The sequence below is a fragment of the Nycticebus coucang genome, chromosome 18, assembly GCF_027406575.1.
Source record: "Nycticebus coucang isolate mNycCou1 chromosome 18, mNycCou1.pri, whole genome shotgun sequence".
NCBI classification, from domain to species: domain Eukaryota; kingdom Metazoa; phylum Chordata; class Mammalia; order Primates; family Lorisidae; genus Nycticebus; species Nycticebus coucang.
The window spans coordinates 51,781,939-51,797,753 of record NC_069797.1 but is presented as its reverse complement, the minus strand read 5'-3'; the positions used below and the strand labels follow the sequence as shown (position 1 = coordinate 51,797,753).

Genomic DNA, 15,815 nt, shown 5'->3' with positions numbered 1-15,815 from the left:
CAGAGGGGCCGGGAGTGCCTGGGCATGGAGGCAGGGGTTTACACACGTGTACAAGCATGTCTGTGTGTGAGCTCAAGATCAAAGAGCAGCTCTGAAGTGACCCGGCAGCAGCACTGCTGAAGGAGTTGGCTGACAGAGAATGCCACCAAGCAGAGTGGAGTCAGGGAGGCCACAGCTGGGAGCCTCCCACCCAGACTTGCCCAGGTTGGGGTCAGGAGCACCTGCCACCAGGGCCAGGCCCAGCCAACACCTCTGCAGTGAGTTCCCTGGGGAATCCGTATCCCCTAAAAGCCCGCTGGAGGCTCAGATGTCCCTCTCTACCAAACACCTTCCCCAACTCCCAGGCCCTCCCCTCAAGAGATGTCTGTCACCAGCCTCCAGTTCATAGAGCTCAGTGGTTATTTTCTTCTTTTTTATTAACATTACATATAAAGATGGGTCCAGTAAGAAAGCAGAAATGAGAAGGCTGGGAGGGGGTGGGGGTTGGCTTCATTCCTGCCCCCCTCAGACTTTTTGAGACCCACGATGTCTTTCCTGGATCTTGCACCTCCCCCCAAACCCAAATCCAGCCAGAGCCCACATTCGTCTTTCTCTCAGCTCACAGCATATAGGGAGATCTGTCCAGGAGGAGCAGGGTCACATAAATAGGAAACCACAGCAGGGAGGAGGCTGCTTCTCTCTGTTGCTCTTTAAAAAATCCATACCAATATATATGTGCGTACATATATATATGCGCTATGGTCATCTACCTCTCCTTTTCTTCAATGCTTTACCACATCGGGGTGGAGGAAAGTTAGCTTTGGGGGGAAGTCTGGGTCAGGAGGTGGGGGCAGTATCTTACCCCTAAAGGCACAAGTTATCAATCACCCTCCCCTTCTCTCCTGCACACTTCCAGACATTCCCCAGCTCAGGAGCAATCTGTTTCCCAGGCCACCAGAAAGGGGGTGTTTGGGGGTTTGTCTTGCCTGGTATGTCTCCTAGGCGACGTGGCGTTTGGCGCCAAAACTGCCAACTTACTGGGGGAGAGGAGGTGGTGAGGTGGGGGGCAAGGGCAGAACAGAGGTGCCTGAGCAAGGAGAGATTTGGTCTTATTTGTGAACAATGCCCTTTGTTTTCCTATTTTTCAACAGCTTTTAAAACCGAAGTTGTGCAAAGTCCTGTACACGGAAGAAGTAGGTCCTTAGGAAAAGCATCTGAGACCCACCCTCCTCCTCTCTCGACAAAGGGGGAGAGAAGAAAGAGGTGGCTCTTTTAGTTCTTTCCTCTGAAACCTCAAATAGTAAAAGATTCCCTCTCTTTAGAGATGTTCTTTGATTTAACCCTCAAATCTTGAATGAGGGCTAGAAGTGCAGGGTGGGGGCTAGTTCAGGTCCCCACTCTGAGTCCCAGTCACGACATTCCATGTCTTTTTGGCAGAGGGGCCACTCAAGCAGGGGAGGACACAGGTGGCAAGGAAGGAACCAGGCCTGGCAGGTTGTAGGATCCGTGATGCCTGGTGCCCTGGCCCAGGCGGGACCTGCAAACCCTCCACAGTCCCTCGGTCTCCAAGGTCTCCAGTCTGGGAACAGGTACTAAGTTTTAGAAGCTGGAAGGTGATGAGCCATTGAAAGTCAATCCAGGCTCCTGGAGCAGAAGAGGGACAGCTGTCTCCATTGGGGTGGAATGCCCCACCATCTCCAAGGGCACCCCAGTGTCTAGGCAGGGGGAGAGAGGTTCAGGGGACATCCTTGGTCCATGCAAATTTCACCTGGAAGCTCTTGGAGGAAGGGGCAGGAAGGAAGGGGGTGCCTTTCCCCTCTGCTCCTCGTTTATTCCTGAGTGTCGCTGGCTAGGACAGAGGTGTCTTTTGCCTGATCCTGGGTCCTTTGTGGGGGGTGCAGGCCAGGTGGGTGCTCAGTACACAGCCCCAGGGTTGGGCGGGGGCCCAGGGGAGGCGTGGTGCAGGGTGGCCGGCTGAGGTGGCTGCTGCTGTAAGTGGGGTCCGCTCAGGTTCTGTGCGTGGTACCAGGAGTTGGTGGGGTCGTCCAGGTAGCTGGGGGAGGCGCTGTATGGGAGCGGTGGGGGCAGCTGGCTGCGGGCAGGGGCTGGAGTGGAGTGGGAGGAGGTGTCCCAGAGGGCAGGTGATGGTGGTGAGTTGCAGGCCATGGAATCGCTGTTATTGGGACTGTGCTCCAGAGGCACCTCTCCATTCTTGTAGAGCTTCTTGAACTTGGAGCGTCGGTTCTGAAACCAGATTTTCACCTGAACCAAGAAGAAAAGAGTATCTGGTTAGCCTCTCAGAATGATAAGCTCCTGAAAGGAAAGGAACCCAACCTGGAGAAGGTGAGGCCAGCACCCAGTTTCACACAAGAAACAGGCAAAACCCAGGTGTCCTGGCTCCCACAATGCCTCTCCTATTTTTCCATTCTGGATGGAATATAGTTAAGAACATTCCACTGCCTGGGTGCGAATTCTGCTCTGCCACTTGCTAAGTGTGACATGGGGCAGGTTACTTAAGGTCTCTGGTTCTTGGCTTCCTCTCATTTGTAAAATGAAGATGAGGACTGCACTATCTGTCCCCTTCCCCTGCCACTCTGAAGCTCAAGTAAGCTAGGACATAGAAAAAACATAGAGTAGCCTGGTATGCAGTAAGCGCTCAAGAGAAGGCAGTCCAGGTGGAGATGGGCAGTCTGTGGTATTTTGTTCACATTAGATACCCATAAACAGAGGCACGCAGGTCACAGAGACAAATACACCCACATATGCATCCTCGTACTGGGCAACGCACCCAGCACAGCCTCACACAGACACTAGAGTGAGACTATAAAGCTACAGACATACGCAGACCCACCCAGGCAAACACCCACAAGCACGAGCACCCACGTCCACACACGCGGGGGTGAAGTCCTCCTGGGCTCCAGCCTGGTAATGGGGGTGACCTGGGGACTCAGGAGCAGGTGAGCCATGATTCCCCAAATTTCCCTTGGGGTATCTCCCCCTCCCCCTGCCGTTCCCCACCCCGTGACTGGTACAAACAATGAATCAGCTCCTCACCAGGTGACCCAGATTCCCTGCGGACGGGCCCCACGCAGCCACAGCCGCAACCAAGGTGGCCTGTCAACACCTGCAGGGAGCCAGGCATCTGCCACTCCTCCCCTAAGCAGTGACAGGCTGCTGGGGGCTTTAGCGACAGATAGGGTGGGGGTGGAGCTCCCACTTTTGAGTCCTCATCTCCCTCTAGTAGGGAACTTCTCCTGGCTCCTGGAAGAGGTAGGGGTGGAGTGTTTGGGTTCTGAGCAGGAATGTGGTGTTTTGATGCAAGCATACATTTTTGTAGGTGCACTCACCAGGGTACACAGTCACACACATGTGCTCCCAACTTTATACACAATGGCCCTTGAAGGATCGCATTCCTTATGCAAGCGTCCTCACATGCATTCGGACCCAGAGCATGTGTGCAAACACAGACCCACGCATACATGCACACACATATACTGAACCCATTCATGCATAGCATGGAGGGGAAGCATGATGGGGACTTCTACTAAGTGACCAACACTGGAGGGAGCTGGATATTCAGGGGTACAGAAGGAGGGCACCTCTCTCTGTGACAGACATACACAGTTGCTCGGGTTCACAACTATGCACACTTGTACACGTGCTTACGCACAACCTTCTAGCAGAATTTGAGACTTGCAGGCCCCCATTCCCCGTTCCCACAGGCAAAAAGTTCCAGGAGCTGTAGGGCCCTTAAAAGGCCAGCTAGGCTGGGCACCGACTGGGAAACCAGGAGTTCCACCCTGGCCCCGACGACCCACCGCGAGTGATTACGATCGCCCGCCCAACACCAACCTGCGTCTGCGTGAGGCCCAGCTGCGCAGCCAGCTCGGCGCGTTCAGGCAGCGCCAGGTACTGGGCCTTCTGGAAGCGGCGCTGCAGGGCGGCCAGCTGGTAGCTGGAGTAAATGGTGCGCGGCTTTCGGACCTTCTTGGGCTTCCCGTTCACCATGCGCACTTCAGCTTCCGGCTCCTCCTTCACCGACACTGCGGGAACGAACCGGGCGGGGGCGGGGGGCGACTCAGTCTCGGCTGCGACTCCCGTGCCCTCCCGGGCCCAGGGGGGACGCTCCGGATTGATCTCGGATTTCCCCGCGACGCACTCCACCACCAGGAGGGAGCCAGGGCGACAGAACTGGACCGGCGGCCTCCCACGACGAGGCGCTCCCAGCTCCGCGCCTGGCCCCCAGAGCGCAGTCCCCAGCGCCAGCCACCGCCGAGGCGAGGACGCCGCGGCTTCGCTCCCGACGCCTTCCCGGCTAGTCCCCCCGCCCCCGGCATCCAGGCTCCTCGCTACCCGTCTGCTGGCTGCCCCCTTCTCAGCCCCACCTTCTCGTCTGTTGATTTCTCGCTTTTCCTGCCCCCCCCCTTGAACTTTTAATTTTACAATAGTTTTAGGTTTTCGGAAAAGTGGCAAGGATATTTTTCTTTCTTTCACGTCTTTCTGTCTTTCTTTCCTTCCTTTCCTCTGTCCTTTCTCTCATGCTCTTTTTCTCTCTTGCTGTCTTCACCTTTCTCTTTTTTGGCTTTTCTGTCTCTTAGTCGCTACTTTCTTCCGTTTCCCCATAATTTTGGTGGGTCTTTTTCCATGTCCCCCTCACTACTCCCTGTCTCCCCACCTCACATCCAAAAGAGGGGTGCCTAGATCTTTCAGCCCCGGCTGCCTACCCCCAAGCCCTCTGAGACTCGATCTGAAGTGCCCGCGAAATCACCTCCATTAGGAAGTTTCCTGACAATCGGCAGCCCTCTTCTCCTTCTCCCAGCTCACCCGGATGGTCCCCGGAGATCGCAGCGCACAGAGATCACCACATCCCGAGTGCTCACATGCTCAGGGCTGGAAGGTCACCTGGCCCACCTCCTCTAACCCCAAGCACTGCTTTTCTTACCCTCAAGGTGTCCTTAGTTACCGCTTCTAGTCCCCACTTTTCTCCCCCTCGGGAATCTTCCAATGTCTCCCACCCTCCCAGCAATCCCCGTGGTCCTGACCTGGGTCCTGGGCAGGCAGTGGCTGCTCCCGGTAAGCTCCGTATTGCCGGTAGGAGGCTCCGTAGGTATATTCCGACTTGGGCGAGTAAGCACCCGTGCCTGCAAGCCCATTGAGATTGAACTGGTGGTGGTAGGTGTAGGGATTCACGGTCTGGCCGTAGGGCTGGCCGGAGTAGTAGTCGTGCTGGGGAGCGCTGTAGTAGCCCAGGTCAGTGACAGAAGACTCCGGCAGGGTGGGCGAGTCCTTGGAACCCGCATGGCAGCTAAGCGAGCTGGAGATGTCGGTGAGGATGCTGCTGAGCTTGCGATCGAAGGAGCCACTCATCCTGGCCGGCGCTGCACCTCCCTAGGGCTGGCCTCCGCGGAGCAGCGCCAAAGCGGACTGGAGCTCAGTGGATGCGGAGAAGACGAGGCAGGGGTATGTGTCCAGAGGGCGAGGGGAGAGCCAGGTGGCGTCTCGGAGGAGGGGAAGCGGAAGGGGGAGGCTTAGACCATCGCCGGCTGTCCAGCGGCGATCGCTGCGCGCCTCTCCTCGCGTCCCAAGTCACAGTCAAATGCTGCCTGCTCCGCCCGGCTAGCCGGTTATAGACTCAAAGTGGAGGAGTCGTAGAGGGAGGAGGCTCCTACGCGCTGATTGGCTGCAAGTCTTGCCTTCCAGGCAAAACATGCTCTTGCGCCGTGGCTCGCTCGTTCCCTCTCTCTCTCCTCTCTCCTCCCTCTTCTCTCTCCCTCATTCTTTGTTGTTACCCAAAACTAATTCATTCTCTCTCCTCCCCCTTCCTTGCTCTCCTCCTGCGGAGCCTCCAGGATCTGTCTGTCTGTTTCTCTGGCTGTGGGGGTAGGGGGTGTGATGGGGGTGGGCTGGAGAGGGAGGAGAATTTGCCCATTGGGTGTTTGTGGAAGGAGGTGGTCTAAGATTTTGTGTGTGTATGTGTTATGTAAATGTCAGCCAGACAAACGTACCCAAAGTGTTGGGGACTCAAGGCCCATGAAAATGTTTTAATTTCTCCTAAAATCAGAAGAAAAGAAAAACAATTTTTAGGTGGAGGAAAATGTTTGAATGTATATTTGTCTTTATAATAATGTCATAAAATGCAATCTAAAAGTTTTTGATGGAGGAAGGAGCCCACCAGGCGAAAGTGCCTTGGGCCTAGGAAAGACATAATTTGGACCTGGGAGGTGGGGGAGAGGGGTTCTACTGGAGAAGGGCCATGGGAGGGGACAGGCCTCTGTGGATTTAGAGGCTGATGTGTACAGCCTGTCTGGTGATACCAGAGCTATCTCCAAAACTATGATTGTGCAGTTTCAGAGACGGCCCAGGTCAGTGACAGGGAGCAAGGGACCTGGGGCCGCCATGCAGAGGGGTGGGACACAGGCTGGCTCCATGGCTGTGTGCATCTTTGTGTCTGGGGGCAGACTCTATGGTGGGACAGCACTGGGGAGGGTGGACATTTTTAGGGATCAGGTGCACGGGATGGCTGTACTTGGGGTGTGTGATGTGAGGATTTCATGTGTTCCGCAGTATACACAGATATGAGTGCAGAAGTGTGTGTGTGAGAAAGTGTGGCAGTGTATGTAAGGCAGTGTGAGTGGAGGGCCGTCTGTGTGTGACTGTGAAGTTGTATGCAGGTGTGTATAGACCGTTCAGGACCTTCCCTTATTGCCTGGGATGCTCCGGTCAACTCCTTCCCCCATGAAAGCCCTGAAGAACCGCCACCCCTCCCTGGGGAACCCCCCCCCACGTGCTAGTTCTGTCTAGCCCCCAAGGCCAGGCCCCCAGGTCATCCTAACTGTTCTCAACACCTGCTGCTCCTCGCCTTTCTTGGGGGAGGGAGGGCTCCTCCAAACTCAGTTCCTAGCTCCCTGCTCCATGCTCCTGTCCCCTTGCCCTGCCTGGCCTTGCGAACATGTCAAAGACACACAATGCCAGCGCGCCACCTAGTGGTTACTCTTGGGTTCTGCAAGCCCGGCACTTCGCCAAGGAGACCGGAAGGGTCTCCTGGGTGATACTGCCAGGCCTAGAAGTGCGCAGGGGGTTCTGTGTCCCCTTCCAAAGTCAGACTTGTGCAGCAGGCTGCCGGGACTCGAAAGGCTTTGAGAGCTGCAGTTGGCGGAAACAGAGGGCAGAGCCCGCAGGCCGAGGGGCAGGAGAGGATACCCGCAGGTCCGGGCCGCTCCTGGAGGCCGCCGCGTGGGAAAGGTGGGGGCGGGGGCGGGCGAGCTGAGCACTATCTGTCTGTCTATCTCCGCGTCCCCCCAGCGCCCATTGCCCGCCGCTCCGAGCCCGTGGCGGGACGAGTTGCCACCCGCTCCGGGTGCCCTCTGTTCTGCTGCCAAGAGGGCGCCAAGAGAGCCCGCGGCGTTTGGGGGCAGGAAGGGCACTGGGCGGGCCGGCTCCCCTCCCAGGATGGGAGCGGGGGAGGCGGATGGGGCCTGCTTTGGAGTCCCCTCCAACTAACCACAGAGAAGGTACAACGTCAGGCAAGACCCTTCTCAGGGGTTCGTTCATTCATTCATCAACCGAGACCAAGAGTCCACCTTTCTCAAGAACCTCCCTCCAGAATCCTCCCTCCTTCCTCCTCCTTCCTCACTCCCATTCCAGCCTGTGGCTCCGGAGTAAAGTGAATGAGCTCTGGGTTGTAAGTTTGGAGGCTTGCAATCTTGAAATGCTGGTGGTGGTGGGTTATAGTAGGATTATTTCTCAATTCCTTTCTCCTCTGACATTCTAGGAGTTCTACAAATGGACTGAAACTGCAATGTTAGAGATGTAAATAAACAATTAAATAATTATTTGATAATATGAGGATAACATCTGTTCCCCCATGCCTGCTCCTAGATGCCAGGGACTGTGTGCATCCATTTCACCATTACCTTCCAGATACCCAGAACAGTGCTCAGCGAGCTCCCTAGTACAGAAGAGGGGCTGAATCATCTTGGCACTGCTCTAGTAGACCCCTGGCTGAGGCTGGCAGAGTTAAGACAACAGGAGGCATGGGGCAATCTCCAGGGTAGGAATGGGAGCAGCTTCCCACTTGGAGCCAGGAATGGCCCCCAAAGGAGCTTTGTCAGGCCAGCACGACTGAAGTCATCTGGGTGAGCACCTGCCAACCAGGGTGGCAAGGTAGCTGGAGGATGCAGTGGGACAAGTGTCACCCTCCCTTGCCTGGCCCACCTTGCCTGGGCCAACAAAATCACCAGTTGCCAGTCTGGCCAAAGTCTTGCCCCTGGTGAAGAGGAGGCACAGGGCAGCCTGTGTCAGGGCCCTCTGGGAGAAAGGGCAGTGCTGGTCAATGCTCAAGTCAAGGTCTATTTTCCATCCTGTCTCTGGCACCAAGAGAAGTTATGCTGTTGGAGCAAGCTATTCCCTCCATCCTGTCTCTGGCACTGAGAGAAGTTACGCTGTTGGAGCAAGCTGTTTCCTCTAGCCCAGGTATCATGCCATCTGGGCACCGGCACAGCAACCGAGTTCACAGAGAGCCAGCCCTGGGTGGGGAGAACTCAAGTAGGAGGATGAACAGAGGGTGAACGGGTTGGGCTATGCCTTTTTTGCTTGCATGGGGAGCTGGCGCCATCTAGTGGTTGATATAAGGAGGTCAGCGTCAAGCTTCAGGGGGAAAACCCGGAAGTGAGCCACCTTTCAGCACTACATGTTCATCACCACCTTGTGTTACTCTGTTGGCTCTATGGCTACCACCTCCCCTTCTTCCCCCCATTTTTACCCATCCAATGGCTCCTTCCCTTAATTTTCTCATTTGTAAATTAAAATGGACTATTAGAGCCAGAAGTAATCCTAGCACTCTGTGAAGCCAAGACAGGAGCATTGCTTGAGCTCAGGAGTTGGAGACCAGCCTGAGCAAGAGTGAGACCTCTGTCTTTACTAAAAATAGAAAAATTAGCTGGACCTAGTGGAAGGCACCTGTAGTGCCAGCTACTTGGGAGGCTGAGGCAAGAGGATCCTTTTGAACCCAGGAGTCTGAGGTTACTGTGAGCTAGGTCCACTGCACTCTGTTTCAAATAAAGAAAAAACAAAACTATTAGACAGCCTCTGAAGTCCCGTTAAGCCCAAGTTCCATGATTCTAAATTCTAGGACTCTTGTCTTTCAAGGGTGATTTCCTCTCTACCTTCTCACCAACTCCCTTGGAGACATACCCCAGGCCTCCAGCACTCTGCAGCCTAGGGCCTCCTTCTAGAGTCATCACCCACTCAACAAATCTTTGCTAAGTCTCTGCCATGTGTCAGACCCCACACTAGGTGCTAGGGGTGTAGAGATGAACGAGACAGATATGATGCCCCCTCCACGGAGCCCACATTCCAGTGGGGAAAGTGGACACATAGCTACAGTTTGACTCTCATGTGATGTGTCCTGTGATGGGTGCATGTGCCACCGTGACTGCCTCAATGGGCCCAAACTCTTCATAGAGTCAGGAGGATATCTGAACTGAGACCTGAAAGATGTGTGGGACTTGGCTGGGAAAAGCAGGAATGAGGGGAAGCAGAGGGTTCCCAGCTCCTAGAAAAGCCTGGGCAAAGGCTCATGGGATTGCCTTGAGCATAGCATCAGAAGGGCATGCCTAGGAGTGGGGAGTACCTAGGAGGGGGGTGACTAAAGATGAAGAAGCAGGTGTGGAGTCAGAGACCCAGGACTCAGAACACCTAGAAGCCTGGAGCAGGAGAATGGGCTTTACTTAGAGGCCATGCCAGGGGAGAGTATGATTGGATTTTCATCCTAGAAGGATCCCTCTGGCTGCTGGGTGAGGATGAATCAGAGGTGACAAGATTGGGAGTGAAGGGCCCAGATGGGAGGCCAGTGCAGGAGCTTATGCAGGAGGAAATAGGGTCTGGGTTAAGGAAGAGGCAGTAGGGTGGAGAAGTCGGGGAGAATTGAACCATAATGAGGAGGTCAGAGAGACAGGGCTTGGGAATGGACTGGATGTGAGTTGTAGGGACAGGAAAATGACCCCTAAGTTTCTGATCTGGGCAACTGAGTAGAAAGTTGGGGCCATTCTGTGAAAGAGAGAGATCACCAGAAAGAGGGGCTGCTTGATGGGGAAGAGCATACATCTAGGGTTGTTGTTTTTTTAAAAACTTTTCCTTGGGATCTAACATATATGCAGGTAAGTGCACAGGTCATAATTAATGAATCTGCACAAACACTGCTGTGTAAACCTGGCTGAGCAGCAGGTTGGGAAACAATACCACCAGCACTCCGAAGCCCCCTCACCCTTCTTTCCAGTTGTTATCTCCACTTCTAGTACTATACATCAGGGCTGCATAAATTTACTTTTTTATAAATGGAAGCATATATAGTCAGCTCTCTGTAGCCATGGGTCCCACATCCATGCATTCAACCAATTCAATCCAAAACATCCAGAGAAAAAGTCTGTGCTAGACATGTAAAGACTTCTTATTCATGTCATTATTCCCTAAACAATATACAGTATAACAACTGTAACATTTACATTACATGAGGTATTAAAAGTGATCTAGAGATGATTTAAAGTATATAGGAGGATGTGTTGAAGCCATATGCAAATGCGATTCATTTTATAGTCTATGTATATAAGTTTATCGAGCATCTGAAGATTTTGGTATCTGAGAGAATTTGTAGAACCAATCCCCCATGGAGATCAAGGGAGGTTTGTACTCTTTTGTGTCTGGCTTCTTTTGTTATGAGATTTATTCCATATCTTTGGGTATATTTCTAGATGGTTCATTTCCATCACTGTGTGTGGGCATTCTCTTTTATGAATAGAATCAGATCTGCTTATCTGTTTGCCTGTTGATGAGCATTTGGGTAGTTCCTAGTTTGGGACTCTGGAGAGGGCTGCTGTGAGCATTCTTAGACATGTCTTGTGGTGCCTGTGTCTCTGTTGCTGTGGGTACCTAATGTTGGAATTGTGTGCCACCAGCTATGTGTATGTTCAGCTTTAGGAGATACTGCCAAGTAGTTCTCCAAAGTGGTTGTGCCATTAGCTCAATCATGATCATGTTGCCTTTGCGTGTCTTTAAGACATCGAGAAGACTTGTCCTAGGAGTAGTTGGCTACAGGTCATATAGATCTGAAAAATCAGTGAAGAAGCTGGGATTAGAGATAGATATTGGGAGTTTCTGATCTCTTATGGTAGGAGGAGCCACTGGCCTGGGTGAGATGGTCCAGGAAGGCAGGGAGAGAAAACTGAACTAGGAAGGGTCCCAGGCAGCCCCTGTGAGAGAGTCAGAGAGGTGGAGGCAATGCAGAGGGAGGTGGCTCTGAGTTGGGGGCAGGGGTGCTAGGGCAGCACCCCAAGGTCAAATCTTGCTGTGGCTGTATGGTCAGAGCAGGATGAAAACAGAGAAGTACCCATTGGATGGTGTCTCAAGGAGGCTGTTGATCATTCAGGAAAAGCCTGGGAAGGGAGAACTGGAAAGCTATTCACTGCTGGCTGAGGGGCTGGTGGGATGGGAGGAAACTGAAGAGAACTGGAGTGTAGGCAGCTCTGTCCTGATAGCCATGAAAGGAGGGAGGAGGTGGAAAGGGTGGTCGCTGGAGGGTATTTGGCATATTGGAAGGGTGTGTGTGTGTGTGTGTTTTAAACAGGAGCAAGCCTGTTTAGAGGTCAATTATCATAGCCAGTAGAGAGGGGTTAATCAAGCATGCCATCCCTGAGTAGGTGGGAGGGGAAGGATCTGGAACCCCACCAAAGAGGTTAGCCTTATAGCAGATTATTATCTGTTCCATTGAGTCAAGAGGGAAGATGAAAGTGTAAGAGCTGGCTTTCATTGAGTGCTCACCATGTGCCAGGTGATATTTGAAGCATTTTACATATACAACATGTAAGTATATAAGTTCATTCATTGCTTCCAACCGCCCCATGAGGTGGGCACTCTCATTTCTGCTTTGTGATGGGGGAAACTGAGACATAGAGCAGCTAAGTAAGTAGTGGATTCAAGATTTGAGCCCACATAGCCTGACTCTTAACCTCTATGGGGTGGGCAGGTCAGCTTGCAGGATTGCTATCATAAAGTAATTTGACAGAGCCTGGTACTGGCCAGTGGGCGTCTGTTACACCACTCTCCTTTTCTACGTGTTTGAAACATCTCAGAATAAAAGGAATTGTTCAGGATATTTGGGAGTCCTGTTTGGGTGCATATGCAAAGTAGGTGTGAGAGGGAAGGGGGTGAAACCCGAGGTTTAGGGAGAGTAGAGAAAAAGGAGCAAGTTTAAAGTGTAGCTGTGGCCTTGGGGACCAGGAAGGGACTGAGCAGGAGACTCAGGGATCTCTGAGGCCATCAGAGCTCTCTTTGTGGTCGGACACCTTAAGGTTGTAGGGCCCCTAGAAGGTGTGGTGGGGGCAATCATAGGTGATAGACTGCTTTCCAGCAGTTCAGCAAAACTGGTTCAGACTTTTGACCTCCAGAAGGGGGAGAGAATAAATTGCTGTTGTCTGAAGCCACCAAGTTTATGGTAATTTGTTATGGTAGCCACAGGAAATGAACACATGGCCCCTCACTTGCAAATGCTCGTTTAAGGCTGGAAAGGGTGTTGGCAATATGTCCACATGGTCATATGTTTGTGTAATATTTGCAAAGTAAGTCCAGTATCTACAAACCTGGGTCTGCCCTGAGTGTGGCCTTAGAGGCTGAAAGTGGAGATCCTTGGAGAAGAGAGGGATACAGGTTTTATGGTTACTTCATAATGTTGGTGAGGGTTGAGGGAAAGCTGGGAGCCAGCTGGCAGGGTCTTCAATCCTGAAATGCAGTTAATGGAACATTGGTAGGTGCCAGAGACAAGTAATGGCAAAAGTCCATGGGTTTATGTGCTAGTGCAACAAGACAAGAAAAGGAAATAGAATGCATATGGGGCTGGGCCTGGTGGCTCACGCCTGTAATTCTAGCACTTTGGGAGGCTGAGGCAGGTGGATTGCTTGATCTCAGGAGTTTGAGACCAGCCTGAGCAAGGGTGAGACCCTGTCTCTAAAAAAAAGAAAAATAGCCAGGTGTTGTGGTAGGTGCCTATAGTCCCAGCTACTCAGGAGGCTGAGGCAAGAGAATCACTTGAGCCCAAGAGTTTGAGGTTGCTGTGAGCTGCGACACCGTGGCACTCTACTGAGTGTGACAAAGTGAGGCTCTGTCTCAAAAAAATAAAAAGAAAAGAAATAAACTATATATGAATTGGGAAGGAAGAAATACACTGCTTTTCTTCACAGATGACATGATATCTATGTAGAAAATCCTAAAGAATCAATACAAACTTCCTGGAACTAATAAGTTGCAAGGTTTCAGGATAAAAAGTTAGTATACTGGCTCGGTGCCTGTGGTTCAAGCGGCTAAGGCACCAGCCACATACACCTGAGCTGGCGGGTTCGAATCCCACCAAACAACAATGATGGCTGCAATCAAGAAATAGCCAGGCCTTGTGGTGGGCACCTGTAGTCCCAGCTGCTTGGGAGGCGGAGGCAGAAGATTTGCTTGAGCCCAGGAGTTGGAGGTTGCTCTGAGCTGTGATGCCATGTCACTCTACCTAGGGTGACAGCTTAAGGCTCTGTCTCGAAAAAAAGAAAAAAGTTAGTATACTAAAGTCAATTACTTTCCTATATATGTGACCAGCAACAAGAAATTAGAATTTGAAATAAAAAACTCAGTATGATGTACATTAGCACCAAAAATAATTATGCATCAATCTAACAAAATGTGTACAAATATATGAGTAAAACAATAAGACTTTGATGAAATAAATTTAAAAATCTAAATAAATGGAGAGAGAGTCCAAATTCAAGGGTAGGAAGACGACATTGTCAAGATGTTAATTCTTCCCGATGTGATCAATCCATTCAGTGCAATCCCAGTTAAAATCTCAGAAAGTTACCATACCTACAGTGCATCTTACAAGGGTACATGTGAAACTTACTAAATGTAGAATAGAAATGTCTTAATACAATAACTAAGAAAATTCCAGGAAGGCTATGTTAACCAGTGTGATGAAAATATATCAAATTGTATATAAAACCAGTGTATGGTGCCCCATGATTGCATTAATATACACAGCTATGATTTAATAAAAAAAACAACCTTTTATACCATAAAAAATTTTAAAAAAATAAAGGAATAAAAGGAATAATGTCAGCAATTTTGACTTAATGACAAAAAAAATCTCAGAAAGTTATTTTGTAGTTATTGACAAACTGATTCTAAAGATAAAAACACCAAAACAGCCAATGTAATACTGAAAAGGATAAACAAAGTCTGAGGACTGATACTCCCTGGCTACAGGATATACTATGGTAATCAAAACAGTATGTTATTAGTGGAAAAAATAGATAAATAAATCAATAAACAAGAGCAGAGAGCCCAGACCCACACAAATATACTCAACTAACCTTTGACAGAAGAACAAAGACAGTTCAATGGAGAAAAGATAGTCTTTTCAACAAATTGTGCTGGAACAACAGGGTATCACAATCAAAAAATGAATCTAGACACACCTCTTACAGCTTTTACAAAAGTTAACTCAAAGTGGATCATAGAGCTAAACGTAAAACACAAAATTATGAAATCTTAAAAGATAACATAGGAGAAAATCTAGGTAACCTTGAGTTTGGCAATGGGTTGAGGTACAACACTAAAAGCATAATACATAAAATAAAAAAATCACTAAGTTAGTCTTCATTAAAATGGAAAATCTATTCTGCAAATCATATCAGTAAGAGACTAAAAATATAAGCCCTAGACTATGATAAAATCTTTGTAAAACACGTATCTTATAAAAAGACTTGTATACAAAATTTATAAGAACTCTTAAAACTCAACAATGATTAAATAAAAATGCTCAATTTAAAAATGAATGAGGGGCGGCGCCTGTGGCTCAGTGAGCAGGGCGCCGGCCCCATATACCGAGGGTGGCGGGTTCAAACCCAGCCCCTGCCAAACTGCAACAAAAAAATAGCCGGGCGTTGTGGCGGGCGCCTGTGGTCCCAGCTGCTCGGGAGACTGAGGCAAGAGAATCGCGTGAGCCCAAGAGTTAAGAGGTTGCTGTGAGCTGTATGACGCCACGGCACTCTACCTGAGGGCGGTAGAGTGAGACTCTGTTTCTACAAAAAAAAAAAAAGTTTAAAAATGAATGAAAGATCTGAAAGGTACCACACCAAAGAAGATACACAGGTGACAAATACATGTGTGAGAAAATGTTCATATGTCATCAGAGAATTGCACATGAAAACAACAATGGGATGTCATCGCACATACATTAGAACAATTAAAATCCAAATTACTGGCAATATGAAACGCTGGAGAAGATTGTGGAGCAATGGGAACTCTCATTCATTGCTGTGGGAAAGCAAAATGGTACAGCCAATTAGGAAAACAGTTTGGCAGTTCCTTGCAAAGCTAAACCTACTCTTACTGTACCCTCCTTTAATTGCACTCCTAAGCTTTTAAGGTCTACACAAACACTGTCACATTAATATTTACAAGCAGCTTTATTCATAATTATCCCAAACTAGAAGTAGCCAAAATGTCCTTCAGTAGTGAATGGATAAACAAACTATAAGAATATAGAATGGAATTATTCTATTCTTCTTATTCTATTCTGTTCTGTTCTGTTCTATTCTATTCTTTTTATTCAGCAATAAAAAGAAAATGACCCATGAAGACACAAGAAAACATACAGGAATCTTAAATACAAACTGCTAAGTGAAAGAAGCTAATCTAAAGGGCTACCGATTGATTTCAACTATACAACATTCTGGAAAAGGCAAAAAGATTCCTTGTCTCAGGGATACACAGGGAAGGAGGGAGGGATGAACAGGTGGAACGTG

At 50.1% G+C, this 15,815-nt stretch overlaps 1 protein-coding gene across 1 annotated transcript; it reads right to left on the bottom strand.

Moving 5' to 3' along the window:
* Positions 1-760: 760 nt before the first annotated feature.
* On the bottom strand, positions 761-5,820 carry DLX3 (distal-less homeobox 3). Its single transcript, XM_053569039.1, has 3 exons — positions 5,022-5,820; positions 3,832-4,022; positions 761-2,241 (listed from the first exon to the last, which is right to left on the bottom strand). Exons 1-3 carry the CDS (start codon positions 5,344-5,346, stop codon positions 1,894-1,896), a joined length of 864 nt encoding a protein of 287 aa, XP_053425014.1. The 5' UTR covers positions 5,347-5,820; the 3' UTR covers positions 761-1,893.
* Between the last annotated feature and the right edge of the window lie 9,995 nt (positions 5,821-15,815).